Consider the following 15,909-nt stretch of genomic DNA (forward strand, 5'->3'; position numbering starts at 1 on the left):
CGTGTGCATGCCAAGCAGCCTCCGTGTTGTGGCATGGCACTGCAAGCTAGGCAGATGAGCAAGACTCCTGAACCATAATATGATACATCATGACTGCCCGCTCGAAATGCAATAAATTCAACGCTCGCTGTAACTTTTCAGTCGTCAAGATGTCCTAGACAAGGATACCTCGCTGCAGGTGGCCTGAGAAGGATGAAGTCAAGGATGAGCCTATCCTGTTCCAAGAACTTAGTGCTCCCGGTACCATCGTGCTCAGCTTGGTTTCCCATCTTGAGTTTCCCTGTGCTTGCGGCTCCCGTTTGTTGCCAAGCGCCCTGCTAGAGCTAACTTGCAGGCTTGAGAGAGCGACCGCTGCGAGGGGTAGGACTGCGAGGGTGTTGTTGCTCAGGTCTTGTTGGGCGCCACGGTCCAGCCATTGCAGTGATGTTCTCACGCAGCTGGACAGTATCACAGAGACCACGAAGATGGCGGCGCATATGGCAAGAGCAGCAATCGACTGGTCTGAGACAGTACCAGAGCTACTCTGGCTATGCTGGCTGGCCTGGAGACCTGCTTGTGACTGGACCAGAGCAGTACCAGAACCACCTTGGCTATCCTGGCTAGCATCGCGGTCTGCCGTGGACTCTGTGCCCAATTTCCTGTCTACCAGGCTGTCGTCGACTGCCGGTATGGAGGACTTCTGGCGTACAAGTGAGCCAGCGCGGCGTAGGGTCTCTACCCTGCTCTCATCGCCAGTACTGTTGCTGGAGACCATGCGTGAGCTGGTAGTAGCGGCATTGGTGGCAGTGATAATACTGTTAGCAGCAGCAATACTGTCAGCAGCAGCAACACTACAGGCAGTCACAGCATTGCTGGCAGTAGCAGCATTGCTGGCATGCCTGTTATGCCCATGGGCTACTAGTGTGCCGGCTGAGCTTGAGCTGCTCGTAGCGAAATCGCAATGAGCTGCCGTGATGCTGGCTAGGTGTGAGCTGACTCCAGTAGCATTGTTGACAAGTCTGTTGCCTCCATGGGCCGTCAGTGTTCCGTCTCCCACATAGGAAGCCGAGTCAGTGGCAGGCAGTTGATCTGCATGCATGACTGTCCTATGCTGGTCTGGTCTGTGGCCAGAGGATGAGTGCTGCTTGGAACTGTAACTATCCCGAGTAGGAGCTGCAATGTCCTGTACCATGCCCGGATCTTCATCCAAGAAGGAAGAAGCAGGTGAGTAAAGGTTGAAGTCGACGTAGTTGTTGCCAGCATTGACACCATCCCCGGTTAGGTATGGCAACGTTGGATTCTGGCCCAAGTCAGTACCATAGGCGTCAGAGCCCGTGACTTCACGATGGACCGATGCAACACGGCTGCCCAGGCTTTGTGCCTGTGCAAGGCCGACATCAGTTGCATTGGTATTAATCGTGCCAATACGTTCTCGCGCAACTGGTTGCAAGAACGTGGGCGAATCAGCTGGTACGAATAGCTGGCCAGGCGTTGCCGCATTGGATGGCGTGACTGGTTGATGTGGCGATGGAACTTGCGACGACGTGTTTGATGTGGACGGGGACAGGTATCCGGCCGGGTCGTAGACGAAGTCATAGACCTGAGGAATCGTCTCTGCGTACTCGTCGTCGTACTGGATGAATTGATCCCAGTTGTCGGTGACAGGCTCCAATGCACTTGCAAAGCTCTGGTCAAGAGTGAACGAGCCAGCTGCGATAGAGTCGAAGCTCGAAGCAGCCATGATAGACTCTGCCTTCATCGAGGCCATACTTGCCGACTGTGTAGTGGTGGCGGTCTTCTTGGCCTTGGAAGCACGGCCGGTGGATTCCGAGGCGCCCATCGATTTAGTAGCCTTCCTGTGGCTGGGGTCGCATCGAGTCTTCTTCTTCCGGCAAGACTCGCAGGCCTTGATAATGCGCATCAGGTGTGCGTGGTCACGCTGCTCCTTGGTCTTGCAGCCGCGCGAGGCCGAGTTGGTCACATCCTGGCCGTCCTTGGTCATGATGGAGAAGCCGGGCATTTGCGAGAAGTCGGTAACCTGGGACTTGGACACCGATGAAGCGGTCTTCTTGGACGACTTTCGCGCCTTGGTCTGCGAGGCAGTGCTGGAAGGCATGGTCTGCGTCCACTGGCTCTCGGACATGACGGGAGATGTGTTGAAGTTGGAGCCGTAGCCGGAGTCGTGCATGCTGGAGCTGGCAGGGGAAGCAGTAGTAGAGATGGGGGAGTATACGTAGAAGAACTTGAAGAGCTCGCCAGTGTGGATGGTGTAGTCGAAGAACTCCAGAGACACGGCAGTGCGCTTGTCCAGGATGGAGGCGGGGCCAGGGACGTAAGCGTTGATCATGTCATCCAGCTCCTTAGAGCCCATCTCGGGAACAAACTGCAAAGGAGCGCCCAGGGCTGGCTGGTAGACAGAGAAGCCCACCAGGGAGGTGCCGGAGCAGTTTTGCGACATGTCAGCCATTTGGAGAGGCGGAGGGTCCCGGGTGACTTGGATGGGCGGAATTGTGTGGATGTGGTAGGGGGGGGGTCCGATTGGATTGGATCGGATTGGAGGAGGGCGGACGAGGAAAGTAGATTCGCCAATTCGAACGAAGCTATGCCCGAGGCGTGGTATAACGAGGTCTCGTTGTACTGAGGTATACTTGGGGGGATGCTGAAGTGAGTGAAGCAGCAAGCCAACCAAGTTACTGTAGGGAACCGTTGTCCAAGGCTTGTCAATGTCAGCAACGTCGGGCGCTAACAGAGAGTAACCGTAGTGGGTGGTGACCCTTGACAAGGTAGGTAGGTGGTAGAGCGAAGTCTCGTCTCGGGATTAGCGAACCTCGAAACTAATCTCACGGAGAAAGACTGCTATGGGAATGGTCTGGATGGGACGGTAGAATGCGAAAGAAGAAGGGGAAGAAAGGAGTAGATGGAGTTCGGGAGGGAGTCATAGTATTTCAGGTTCGCGACAAGCTTCAAGATTGCTGGACTGACCAAAGCCTCATGCACCAAACATGGCGCAGCGTGGGGACTACATCACGGCGAGCTCGATTAGGAAAGGCCTGGGATTCCGCGCCGGCCGCCTTGATTGGCTCTAGCGCTCGAGGTGGGTGTCCAGGGCTGAGCACAGAACTCACGGCAACCTCGGCCAGTCAGGAACTCGGTGGGAATCGCTATACTTCCCCTACCAGCCCAAGGTACCAGTACTTGGCCGCTTACCCTCCATCTCGACTAGGCTTTGCGCAGCACAGCATGCTCCCGGCGAGAGAAGACTGTTTTGATTCGTCAATCCGGCGTGACTCAATAAACCAGCATGACCCCACCCGTCTGTCAGTCAGCTTCTATCGCCAGGACGCCATCGTCTTATTTGAGGCCATTTACCCCGGACCACCCCCGGAGGATTGCGTTGTGATTTGATGCGAGGACGGAAGCTATGTCAAGTCTTTTGTTTCGCCGCAGCTCTGGATCATATACAAAAGCAAATGCAAAGAAGGCAGCAGTACTAACAGCAGCACGAAGCGCATAATCCGCCATCACCCTCTACCGAATATTCGACAAGTGCTCCCATGCCCATGAGCTGGATATATTGTACAGCATGCGGGCTGCTGCTAATCAGAAGAGGTGCTGGACCCGAGGAATCCGCTGCAGAATAAGCAGTGCAACGACCGAGATTGCTGATTCGACGAGCGGAAACCGTGTGGCTTGGCTGGCCCCCAAGTCACCTAGCGAGCGGAAGCAGCAGAAGAGTCCTGGCCTGGCTGCCTGGGGTTAATTGCAGGTGGGTTTGAGTCATCCGGCGTCCTAATCCGACCTAAGGTTAACCTAAAAAAACGAAACGGGCAAATGCAAGGTTTCTAGAGTGCGTGCCAGTGCCCCGCTACGTTGCGCGCTCATCAAGAAGATCCTGGGGAACGTGGGGCCTGTATCGGCTTGTTCGAGCACGCAGCTTCCCAGTCGTTTGCTGCTTTTACACTGACGAGACGAAAAGAATACATGGTGGAATAGAGTATTGACAGAAACCTAAGCGACCAGAGTGAACATATAGGTAAATTTTACCGACCACAGCAACTCAATGATATATGTCGGACAGTCATATACCACGACGCCGACGAAATAGCTCGAAATTCCACAATCTCAACTTTTCACTTCGATTCATATTCATCCTCGTACAGTGAAAGTCGACCGAGAAAGCGGTGAAACGACGAACAAGAGAGGCGGAAGGGAGTGAGCCAAGACCACACCAATTACACCCAACTTAGGATAAAGATTGGCCGCCAACAACCACCCTGCTAGCCAACAGCCAATTGCCTATCGTAACCCCGCATACAAGCTCGCGACTTATAATGCCACCTCGACTTTGGAAATGGGGTATAGGGTATACAAGGCATATTCGAACAATTACTTCATTCCATCATGGGATAATCCACCGAGAGAGGAAAGAAGAAAAAAAGGAAACAAGAGAGCCGGGATAATAGCTGGCGCCAAGCAAGTCTCGTGGCACTCCAGAATGAGCAGCGAGTGGCAGGTCGAAACTTGAGACCGGCAGGTATTGTGAGACAAATCGGGCAACCCGTCCTACTCGTAATGACTGATACGGTCAAACGAGTAGACCGACTCCGAATCACCCGTTGTCAGTGCCGGGGTCGAAGCAATAGTCGACTCGACCAGAGTGTGCCCGAATATGCACCTTTTCCACTGCTGAATAACCGACGATAAACAACTGGGCGATTCACACCGGCTTGGCGGTTGCTCGACCATCTGAATCGCTCCGCATCGCAAACAGTGGCACGAAATGATGGCATCGCGGTATGCGTGATGTTCAGATCGCCAGTGCTGCTCCAGTTCTTCCAGGGGACCCATCCATTGGCATCCCACCGCGACGGTGGGAGCAGAGGATGCATTCGGCTGAGCCGGAAACTCGCAACGCCAATGTTTGGAGAAACACGATGGTTCCTGGCTCCCTATGGCAAACGGTTGCGAGTTGGTTTCGATCGGTGTCAATGACCCGAGCCCTGGGTTATAGTAGCCTGTGTTCGAGGTGGACAGGGTGCCGAAGCCAGTCCTCACCGAGTCCACGTTGAATTCCGTCGCAAACCGGTGGACGTCTAACCTCGTGACCGGGGCCTGTGGTGAATTGAGCGGCTCGTCGAGATCCGAATCGGCCAACTCGTGCGGTGTTGGTACCCCTCCCTCCGAGGCTAAGTAAGGGAGGTAGTCATTTGCGGTGCTTTGCGATAGTGACCTGATCCTGTGGCTGGCTTCGAGGCTTGGTCGTGACAGTAGTGCTGTCGACCTCTGGGTAGCCTGGTATGCCTCTTCGAATTTGGATAGGTCATAGCAGTGGCACTTTGCGGAGTATGTTAGCAACTCTAGCTTGGAGCAAAAACGAGGGTCTAGTTTAGCCATACCGTGACCTTCCGTGTTTTGCAGGTCTGGCAGACCAAGCCCAGCGTACGTTTGACGGCGGTTTTAAGTCTCGTCTCTGCGTTCAACGGGCCGCCGCGGCGACCCCGAGGCCGCTTGCTGGGCTCAGATGTGTCTGGGCATACCTGGCTCGGTGCTTCAGCGACAGGACTGGGGGATACGCTCCCCGGGCGCGGCTGTCGCTGCTACGTGCTCGAGGTATCGGCACGGCTTTATTTGGTGGTTTCAGCAGAGATTGAGAATGGCTATGGCATTGCTGCCGATCTAACTCATCCCGGATTCTGTTATAGACTGTTTGTTGGTGTGCCGTGGGTTCAACAACAATCGTTTGGCGTTGTCGTGATTTGGTCCGAGACCCTGTAGAGTACCCCCTGCCAATTCCCCGTAAATCGTCGTTGAGGTGCAACTCCATTAGCACAGTTTATGCCTTATGCGACCACGAATGCTCCCAAATGATGATATGTAGTCTATGGGCAAAATACGGGAGCCTTCTCGCAAAACAAACGGTCACCAAAAGGCACTTCGCAGCCCGTTACGAAATGAGAAAGTCTCAGGCTGCGCCGAAGTCAATGTTTGGGGAATACACAAGAGAAAAGAAAGTTGGTAGTGTGGGGGCGAGTTGAAGAAAGTCGAACCTGATAAAGATTGCCTCTGGAGGGAAAAACAACACTTGCTGAGATGGGCTCAAGGCTGACATCTCCCGTAAGGCAGAAAAGTCGACAGAAATTCGTCATTCGGGTGATCTGGTAGTTGCCTTCTTTCTGAGTGCTTACACAGCCATTCTCCAAACCCCGTGGTTCGCCTACACATATAAGGCTGCATACCTAGAGATTAAAGCTGCAACCAACCCCACCGCCAACGCTCTCGCCCAAAAGAACAAGTAAACCAACTGCATATCCCTAGCCGAGTTCGTGTTTCATTGCTACTCTGTATATCTCAGTCGCATGGTGCCATACAACGACAAATTAAGATAGAATCCAAGAGGGGGCGACATCGCCAACTTCAGTTTGAAAGGTGGTGGCTCCTTCGAGACACCATTAGCGAGACTTCGGTGTATAGCCTGAGCGAGGCGGTGCTGAGCCCCAATGAGCAAGTGGGCAAAGTCAGATAGGTGCTACGGGTCGAAATTTGTCCCTTTGCTGGAGTATTGGCCTTCATGGGCACTCAGGGACCAAAGTATTGATTGCCTGTAATTGCCCTCATGGACGAGGTCGCACTGCATTTCAACCCAGCTGACCTCAGTCCCTCATGGTCGCTAGGCCAATCCCGTTCAGTGTCTTCGTCCTGCATCAGGCGGCAATACTCCACCCCGGGCGACCGGTCATAGAGAAAGTGCCTGTTGGATAAGCCTGTTGCGTTGAATGCACTGGCCCGACTCCTACAGAAGTGCAGCGCACTCCGGAGTCAATCCACAAGTCTAGGTTATCGACATAATGCTTTCGTCAGCACAGTTGTTCGTTACTGCTCTCGTCGCGTGCTGGCGATATTAACATGCCGTTAAATCAGCAGTGGACATGATGTTTTCAGATCCAACACTTCTCGTTAGTTCAACGAGGCCTGGTAAAGGCGAAGAGGTCATAAGCTTCTCTGCTCCATGGGCCCCCATTGGCCGTCGAAAAGCCTGGCAGCGCAGATGGTCGTTCTTTGGCAGTTTCATGGACGGAGCTGACTGCAGGAATGGGCTGTCTAGTTTGTAGAGGCCGTGAATCTGAAGGCAATAGGCTCTCGGGAATTTGCCCAGCTGCGTCCCCGGGTTTCGCAGCCTTCTTTCCTCGAGTAGCTGGGTTTGCCATTCTTGTCAAAGGGCGGAAGTTGGGAAGCGCTTGCTTTTTAGGCTGCTTGGAATTTGCTGAGCGTTCTTGCAACCGGTTTTCCTCCTCCTCACGGCGGTTTCGTTCAGCCTCTTCGTGTTGTCGCTTCTCCTCCTCTCTCTCCTCTCGCTCGCGTCTTTCGATCTCTCGCTCACGTCTTTCAACCTCCCTCTCGCGTCTTTCGACCTCTTCGCGCAGTCTGGCTTCTTCAAGCTTTCTAGCCTCTTCGCGTTGTTTAATCTCCTCGCGCTGCCTAGCCTCTTCACGCTGCCTGGCCTCCTCACGCTGCTTGGCCTCTTCACGTTGTCGGGCCTCTTCACGCTGTCGGGCTTCCTCCTTCAGCCGTGCTTCCTCCTTCAGTCGTGCTTCCTCCTGGGCTTCCTCCTGCTGCCGTGCCTCTTCTCGCTGTCGGGCCTCTTCGGCTGCAGCCTCTTGCTCTGCTTGACGTTTCTTCGCCTTGTCCAGTTCTTCTTGTCGCTTCTGTGCCGCTTTCGTACTTCTTTGCGATTTGTTGGCCTGGATGACCGAGCCTTCTTGGGGTACGAAGTCATCGTGTGCATGTTGTTGTTCGTGGCCTTGCCCTCTGGCAGGGTTTGCTAGAAAGGTAGACAAGCTTTCGAACTCATCATCAGACGGAAAGTCGATAATCTCCCGACTTCGGACGCTTTTACGTGATAATTTTGCTAATGTGGGATGGGGCCCCCCTGATGACTCACTAGATGCCTTTCGGAGCCCTTTGCCTGCCCGTGAATTTGTATTAGAGACCGGTTGAGCCACAAGAGGTTCGTTGCTGGATGAAGGCGATGTATTGCGTGTCTTTCGTCTCGTGACATCAGAATGGGGAGCATTCTTCTTTCGAGGTCGGTCACCCCCGCAGACCCCCTCGTCTTCATCTTCGTCAACTAGTTCCTGAAGAGTGCCATCCAAGGCGTGACGAGGCGGCTTATTCGATCCAGTATCCGCTAGCCTTGATGATTTGGGCAGCTTGTCTGTGAGAGATGGAGCCCGAGTTGCTGGTGCCATATCTACCGTATTGGCCTTTCTTGTCGCTTTGTCGTAGAAAGTAGCGTGGTTTTCTTCATCAATTGCCCGCGCACTCTTCACGAGGGTCCTTCTCGCCGCTGGAAGGCTGGGAGGCTCTGCATCAGAGTTATCGTTGTCCCCAGCTAAAGATGAGAATGAACGACCGGAAGCGGGAGTCGGCTTCTCAACCAAGGCAGCTTTGCGGGCCTTCTTCCTTAAACCCTGATCAGCCAGCATCATAAGACCCCTTTTCTTTCGTGGTTCTATAACCAGCTCGATATAGTGCTTCGTAGAAGCATCTTCACACTCATCAGTGGCCCCTGATTCTGTGATTGATTGCCCCGTGGTTTGGTCTAGTGCGGATGGCTTCGAAGATGTTGTCGCCGGCAATTTCTTGGTACTGTCATCCTTCAAGCGCGGAGAAACTGTACTACGACTCGGTAACCCCTGAGTGTCTTCTGGGTCATAGATGAGCTCGCGGTCCACTGACTTTTTCTTCGCACGTATATCGCGTTTTGCGCGACTGGCCACGTCTCTGCGCTGGTCGGTGTCATCACTGAAAACTATGCGATCTCCCCCTTCGGCTGTCTGACGACAATCAACAGAATCGATGGCGATCGGGTTTTCCCTGGTCTTCCCTTTTGGATTATTGAATGATGAAGTACTTCTTGAGTCTGCAAAGTTCTGTCTCTTAGCCATTGGTACCGGTGGAGCAACATCAGATTCTGGTGTATTCTTTTCCACAGGAGGAATAGCGCCCGGTCGCCTGTTTGTTGAGACTCTATCGAGCTTCTTCGCTTCTTCATCTTCAGCGTGGGCCTCTTTTTGGATCTGATGACATCGGTCGTGATTCGTCTTGCTGTACACGCAAGACCTTTCTAGGATTATGACGTAAAGGGGCGCTGCTCATGGGACGTCTGGACAGATTCAGAGGGGCTCCGAACAAATTCCGCGCATAACCTTGGCTGCTGCCTATTGGCGATGTCTCTTCCCGTCGTCTTTTTGCAGGACGGGGCCCATCCTGCTTTGCGTCGGCTTGTTCGCGTTGCTTCAGCTCATAGGGAGACTCGGAGGGAACAACTGCTCGACCATAGTGGCCACTCGGGGTGCCCAGCATGTTTTGGAGTGGTCTGTGGCGTTGCTGGATCTGGAGCCGGCGATGAGTGGAGTGGTCCCGACTGCGAGGGCGCACGGGACGACCCGGCATGGCGAGCGGCGGCGACTGACTGCCGTTGGACCTTCTCTTGCACGCGCTTGTCGACGAGCTCCGACAGGTCTTGCTGCGTGCTACCCACGCACTCAGCCACCTCCACTATAACACTGCCTCGCTCGAGTTGGAACTCTTCGCCCTCTCCAAAGCCATGGTCTTCGCGCCAGTGGGAATCCCCAACGAAATTGCCCCGTTCATCGTAGACCATGATCCTCTTGTTGAACGTGTGGTACTTGAGGCGGCCATCTTGCCAGCGCTTTTGCTTGCGCTTCAGGTCGTGAGTAAACAGGCATATGAACTCGAGCACGGGAGCGACGCTCGGCTGACCCTGGCCGGAGTTGGATGCCGCCGAGCTGGGGGCGAGCTGGGTCATTGCTGCCATACCGGGGAACTTCCAGGAGTTCCTTTCCTACTGCGCATCATTTGAAGAGCCTTTGTTCCGTAATGCTCCCGCGTATGGAGTGGAACTGACAATGTTGGATGAGGGCAGACTGAATTGCTCTCAAGCAAGGCATCTAAGACGCGTTGCGAGTGATCGCTAAGTTACTTTGGTTACCTATCGATAAGGTCCACTGGCGTACTGCTGGTGCTTTGAGGTAGGCGCCACCAACGCGCGAGAGCACGTGTTGCCCATCAACACCGGACTCCAGCGCTGCTTGCATTTTCCACTTTTACCTACCTAGGTACATATTTCCTAGGGTAACCTCCAACGTCTCGACTTGCACGCAGACATGACGTGCATAAAATATATGTACGGAAACATCTGTGGGTGTTTCTCAACGATATGTTTCTATAAATAAAGCATGCCCAACGTACGTTTTGTCCTGCACCGGATCACACCTAACCTGCTACCTACCTACCTACCTAACCTACCTCTTACTAAATTGAGCAATATCGTGCATTGCGTGGCTAGGGACTCCATCCTGAACTAGTTCCGGCCCACTCACTTGACCCCAGTATAGTACGGAGAAGTCTGGCGTTTCCATGATGGAAAGTCGACAGTCAAGTACATCGAGAATTGACTGCAGCTCGGACTGACCGCACTGATTGGCGCAGATAGCTTCGTACGAAGGATTATGTTGGTGGCGGGACACTACGTCACAATGCACTGGAGGAGTTGCAGTGAGAGAGTCAATAGCCAGGTCCCAGCAACATCTACAGCGACTACGGGTGCGACCCTGACAGCCCATATACGACAGCAACTGAGATTCCGAAGTATCAAACCACTGCCGTGAGCCGAGTGGACGCGGGAAGCTGTTCAGCAGTGGCTCGGCCAAATTGGATGGATAACCAAGCAACCAAGGCCCTTTTTGCTGCCTTTTTGCTGCCAGGTTCTCGCAACCCCTGGAGTCCTGGTCCTGGTCCTGGTCCTGGACCCCTCAGTCAGACGATCATTGTAGTTTGTCTGGTCTGCTGTCTCTCTCTCTCTCTCCAAAGTTCTGCTTTACCGCGCTCGTATAACCAACTGTATATGCCGTCACAACAAGAACAAGTCGCTTGTTGCTTCCTTCAACACCTTGGCGAATGCAAGTGTTTGCATCCTTAGCTAAGGTCGTCCTTCATCGGCCAAGATCCCTTCCTCCTCACCTAATAAATCGGCCTTGATGATTGCTTACTGTGCCCTTTTTATTCCATGTTCCCTTGCCGTTTAACCTGACGCACCAGGCACAGGATCCCGCGCCTCCTAGCAGACCTTCGACCAACTGACCGCACCGCCTCTGATCACCCTCAAATCAAACCGTGGGCATTCATCATTGGCCCTTCTTCTGGTCAATGCGGGAAGAAACCAGGAAAGTCGGTCACATTGCATCTAGTACAAATCTTGGGCGTTTTCTTCCTCTCGCTGCACAGAAGGTGTATTGATGAATGAGTGAATGCACTCCCCGATACTACCAGCTACCTGCAGCACCACTACTCCTACTACTACTCCTCCCTACCTAATTCTCAACTTTCGCCGGGTTTGGCAGTTCCCCGCCGTTTTTGTTGCCCAATTAGTCCCCCCACCCTGGGAAACAACAGAAGCAAGCAAGCAACATGCAGTCTATGCAACGATCGTTTGGGAAGCTCCTGAATAAGTCGCCCGGAGACAACGCCAAAGTGTCGGTATTGCTCAACGACTACGATGACATCGACAAGGTTCTCGCAAAGGTAGGCCAGGCTCTCGATACTCTCGAACTGAACTCCCTGCCAGACATTGAGACGGAAGACCACCCAGCTGACATGTCTTCTACCCGGATTACAGCTCAACGACCACACCAAATCATGGCGCGACTCGTGGATAAACCTCACCAACACGCAACTGGGCATCGTCACCGAGTATGAGGGCCTCTACGACCCCATCGTCGGATCGGACCGGACCAACGTCAAGGCGACCGCACCCACGCCCGAGCTGCAGCTGAACCGCACCTTCAAGCTGAAGGAGGCCTACGGCGAGCTCAAGGTCGACCTAATGGAGGAGATTGCCTCGATCGACGAGCGCGTCATCAGGCCCACCATCGATGCCCGAGACTTCATCGCGCCGCTGCGCAAGACGATTAAGAAGCGCGAGAACCGCCGGCTCGATTACGAAAAGGCCCAGGACAAGGCCACCAAGATTCACCGCAAACCTGGCAGGACTCCGAAGGAAGAGGCCGCTTTAGCAAAGGCAGAAGAGGAAGTTGCTCGGGCTGCAGAGGTGTGTTGGCATCTGTTCAATCTTCCGCTACCGAAGCGGGCTATATATATACTGACCCTCAATGCAATCTAGGAGTTTCAAATCGCCGACAGCCACCTGCGCGAGACGTTACCCCCGCTGGTCAACGCGACATTTAGCCTCGTCCCGCCACTACTTGCGGCGATTGTCCTCATCAACAACCGCTTGCTGGGCCTTTACTACACCGCTCTTCATGGCTATTGTGAGGATCACGACTTCCCCTCACCGCCACCGCCCATGGAGGATGTGATAGCCTGCTGGTCCGCCGACTACAGCCCGGTCAAGCGGGATTTCGAGTCCATCAGTTGCATCGCCCATGGCAAGGCGGCGAAGCTTCCCATGCACATCACCCCCGAGGAGGTACCCTCACCAAATGAGGGTCGGAAGTCATCCATGCCCTCATTCCGACGTTCGCCATCGGGATTGATAGGTTCTTCGAAATCAGACGCCGGCGAGGAGCCTGGCCCGGGGCCTATGCCACCCCGGCCAAACCGTATACCATCCAACACATCCTTGAGCACCCCGGGCCCGCGGCCGCCGAACACGAACCTAGGCGTACCCACCGAGTTCACGACGGCATCGGGCTACGGCAGCGGCCGCCGTTCTCCTGGGGCCTCGCCCAACTCACTGAAACCGCGCTCCGACTACTTCGGCGGCAGCCAAAGCAACCGACCGAGCACAGCGTCCACTGTCGCATCCAACATGTCGTCCATCAGCCTCAGCGGCGGCGGCGCGCCTATCGTCAAGAAGAAGCCGCCGCCCCCGCCGCCCAAACCGAAGCGCATTACGTCGAACCAGCCGGATGTGTTCGTCGTGGCGCTCTACTCGTTCGCGGGCCAGGGCGCAGGTGACCTCTCGTTCGAGGAGGGCGACCGGATCAAGGTGGTCAAGAAGACGGGGACGGACCAGGACTGGTGGTTGGGAGAGCTGGGAGGCGTCAAGGGGAGTTTCCCCGCAAATTACTGCAAAGCGGTTTAAACCATAATAATGGAGGGGGAGGGGCAGGAGTAAAGGAGAAGGGAGAAAAAGCAAAAGAAAAAGGTCGAAATTTTTCGAAGTTGTGTTGTTTGTTGGCTATGATCAAATACGCGCAAACTTGGTCGCCTATACCCCCTAAATTATATCCCATAATTTGAGCACTCAAGCAAGCTCGAACGGCCTTATTGGCACCTTCTTCGTCTCAAAAAAAAAAAGGCTGTTTCTTTTCCCATTCAGGAGTCGGCATCTAGGGATAATTTGGAGTGCAGTCAAGGGGCTAGGCAGTGCATTCCGAGCTGGCTCTACCCAGTTCTTCCTTCCTGTCTATTGATGCATCCAACATGTATTGCACAGTAGTTGATAATTAACATGTTAATGTTCTGCCACGAAGAGAGTACCATTTGCAAAAAGCTGTTTCAATGTCTCAATAACCTATATTACTGTATAGTCATTTTTGATGCATGACAATGGCAGCGTACCACCACATATGCTGATTTATCCGACTTCTTTCCCTTCCATCTCCCCCCATGCATACATGCACAGAGTAAATGTAGTGATGTCGCTACGGTTCAAAAGTGATTATACACCCGAGCCGAGCAACGCGTCCACACGAGATTGTTCCGTGTTGAAAAAGTCCATAGTGAGAACCAAATCAGAAAGTCCAATCCTTCTGTTACTAACTCCCAGGCCCGCAGTGGGAGCCAGCTTTATACCGAATCCAGTTCCTTATCTCCTTCTCTCCCCCATAAATCGGCGTAGAAACAGTAAAGAAAAAGGAAGAAGAAATAAGTCTGGGGTATCAAGAATTAATGATGCTGTCCATCAGGAAACCGGGGGTCTTGCGCAGCGTGCGCCGTAACGGCGAACTTCAAGCGGGGTGGGAGAAGGTCGACAGTATCGGGCTATTCTCTGAAGATGAGAACAGCTCGATCCATCGACTGCACTGTTACCGTAGTAATAGCAAGATCCCCATAATGGCTGGGGTTCCCAATAGCGATGTTCGCCTCCCCGCATACGTCAAGCCCGTTGGTACTTTCAAGAAGGGAGGAGCCAGTGGACCAAGAGGCTGTTATGTGACCATTCTCCATTTCGTGGTCCATCATTCCAAAAGCGTATCGATCAACAAGCCTGTCGGCAACGTCTAAGACCTCGCCAGCTTTTGTCAAGCAAACCGGGCATGGTAGCTTCCTAACGCATCCTGGTATGCTTTGGGATTAGTCGTCAAGGTGTAAGGTGGGCTTGTTGGCGTCCAGCTATCTGCTTTGAATTGGTACCGTGCATGGCTCAGCCCGACAGCTCGACGACAGGCGAAGTCGTCCCTTCACGCCGCTTTCTCTCTTCGTCAGCTCGTATGGCGCGCGCAATCTCTTCAATATGCGCGCTATCTCCAGACGAGGCGACACGAGCCCCGATGTAGCCATCATCAGTGCTCTCTAGCTCCATGGGCGTGACAGGGCCGGGGCTTCCAAGGGGTTCAAGACGGGGCTTGTTCGGTTTGGTGATGCTGGTGAAGCCCATGTTGCGAAGTGAGATCGCATTCAAGGCCGCTGCATTAACATTTCCGCCGTTGAGTGCGAGCGTCGCTTGAGCAATCATATCACGCTGGTACTGCTGCAATCTCCGTTTGGCTTCGGACTCGTTCCGCGAATGGCCCATGGGAGAAGGTCCGTCTGGCCGGTACATTGGAACATGGCTATCTGATTTCACACTCATAGATTGGGTGTTGGTGGCCATAGGTCGTGGTTGTGGTTGTTGCATCCGCTTTTCCTCCTTCCGCTTCTCGTAGTTGGAAGGGTAGTACTTCCCCATCGGTAAGGGGCTGGCGTGAACGCCGCTGGGGATGTAAGAAGCCACCGGCGTGTTGACGCCGCCCGTGCTGCTCATTGATGGAGGAGGCGCCGACGACGCTGAATCGGGTCTGGTGGACGACATTGGTGCAACGGTAGGTTGGGGCACTCGACCATTCACAGAAGGCGCTGATTCGGGCTGCTGTTCAGGGGACCTGGACAGCGACGCTTTTTGAATTGATCGTTGGCGTGCGTTAGAAGCGTCCAAGTGAAAAGGATGGCCGTGATATACCCGATTCTGTTCTTCGTGGAAAGGGAAATAGGCACTGCACGATTGCAGTAAGAAAATGTTAGTGAATGCAGGCGATATATAAGTCTTGCAGACAAATGTGTAGGTATTATCGCTTCGTCGAACCGATAACACGGCGGCGCTCCAATAGGTGGCAGTACCCGTAGCGATGCAGACGAAACAGCCCAAAACTTGGACAATAGAGTTCAAGTGGCATGATTGACAGGAACGGGGAAGGGACTTACCCAGGAACGTCGCCTCGAGCCGACAATGGAGCAGGTGGAGTGTAAACAGACGAGCTGCTGGAAGTGATCTTCCTTGGGACGGGCAATTCAATGGCGATTGGACGACTGCGAACTGATCTGGGGGAGTCTGGTATTATAGGCGAGTCAGTCGGCAGGTCCACGGGTACATCGTCTGTATCATCCAACGGCCTTAGCATCGTTACATGACGCAAATGAACACTTGACGGTATTTAAGGTGCGGCGGAAACAGCATCGAGAAGGTCAGGCCACTAAAGGGGGGAACCTTGGAATCCCATGCCAGGCGGACAGCGGGCTTGAAGAAAAGCGCGGTCCCTGGACTGGCTTTGGATGAAGAAAGCCCCCTCCAAGAGGGAAGAAGAAAAAAACACCTAACCCCAAGCAAGACCCTGGCTGATTATGTGGATGCCCCCCAGCCTAACAACGATGATATGAGTGCTGGTGGCACGCCATGGCCTGAGTGAC

The 15,909-nt window shown here is 53.9% G+C and overlaps 6 protein-coding genes across 6 annotated transcripts; 1 reads left to right on the forward strand and 5 right to left on the reverse strand.

The window, feature by feature from the left end:
• Positions 1–154: 154 nt before the first annotated feature.
• Positions 155–2,437, reverse strand: PG986_010798 (uncharacterized protein; the record flags this gene model as incomplete). The annotated part of the gene is made up of 1 exon (XM_066847020.1): positions 155–2,437. The coding sequence occupies one exon, from the start codon at positions 2,435–2,437 to the stop codon at positions 155–157; it is 2,283 nt and encodes a 760-aa protein (XP_066696511.1).
• Positions 2,438–4,542: 2,105 nt separating this feature from the next.
• Positions 4,543–5,373, reverse strand: PG986_010799 (uncharacterized protein; the record flags this gene model as incomplete). Its single annotated transcript, XM_066847021.1, has 1 exon — positions 4,543–5,373. One exon carries the CDS (start codon positions 5,371–5,373, stop codon positions 4,543–4,545), a length of 831 nt encoding a protein of 276 aa, XP_066696512.1.
• Positions 5,374–6,938: 1,565 nt separating this feature from the next.
• Positions 6,939–7,762, reverse strand: PG986_010800 (uncharacterized protein; the record flags this gene model as incomplete). Its single annotated transcript, XM_066847022.1, has 2 exons — positions 6,939–7,698; positions 7,728–7,762. The coding sequence occupies 2 exons, from the start codon at positions 7,760–7,762 to the stop codon at positions 6,939–6,941; spliced, it is 795 nt and encodes a 264-aa protein (XP_066696513.1).
• Positions 7,763–9,033: 1,271 nt separating this feature from the next.
• PG986_010801 (uncharacterized protein) lies at positions 9,034–9,808 on the reverse strand (the record flags this gene model as incomplete). The annotated part of the gene is made up of 2 exons (XM_066847023.1): positions 9,034–9,451; positions 9,498–9,808. 2 exons carry the CDS (start codon positions 9,806–9,808, stop codon positions 9,034–9,036), a joined length of 729 nt encoding a protein of 242 aa, XP_066696514.1.
• Positions 9,809–11,469: 1,661 nt separating this feature from the next.
• On the forward strand, positions 11,470–13,105 carry PG986_010802 (SH3 domain-containing protein; the record flags this gene model as incomplete). The annotated part of the gene is made up of 3 exons (XM_066847024.1): positions 11,470–11,583; positions 11,678–12,109; positions 12,182–13,105. The coding sequence occupies 3 exons, from the start codon at positions 11,470–11,472 to the stop codon at positions 13,103–13,105; spliced, it is 1,470 nt and encodes a 489-aa protein (XP_066696515.1).
• A 1,284-nt stretch (positions 13,106–14,389) lies between these two features.
• PG986_010803 (uncharacterized protein) lies at positions 14,390–15,623 on the reverse strand (the record flags this gene model as incomplete). The annotated part of the gene is made up of 2 exons (XM_066847025.1): positions 14,390–15,218; positions 15,427–15,623. The coding sequence occupies 2 exons, from the start codon at positions 15,621–15,623 to the stop codon at positions 14,390–14,392; spliced, it is 1,026 nt and encodes a 341-aa protein (XP_066696516.1).
• Positions 15,624–15,909: the final 286 nt, after the last annotated feature.

Source organism: Apiospora aurea, assembly GCF_038362705.1.
Source record: "Apiospora aurea strain CBS 24483 chromosome Unknown utg000007l_segment0_segment0, whole genome shotgun sequence".
Taxonomy (NCBI): domain Eukaryota; kingdom Fungi; phylum Ascomycota; class Sordariomycetes; order Amphisphaeriales; family Apiosporaceae; genus Apiospora; species Apiospora aurea.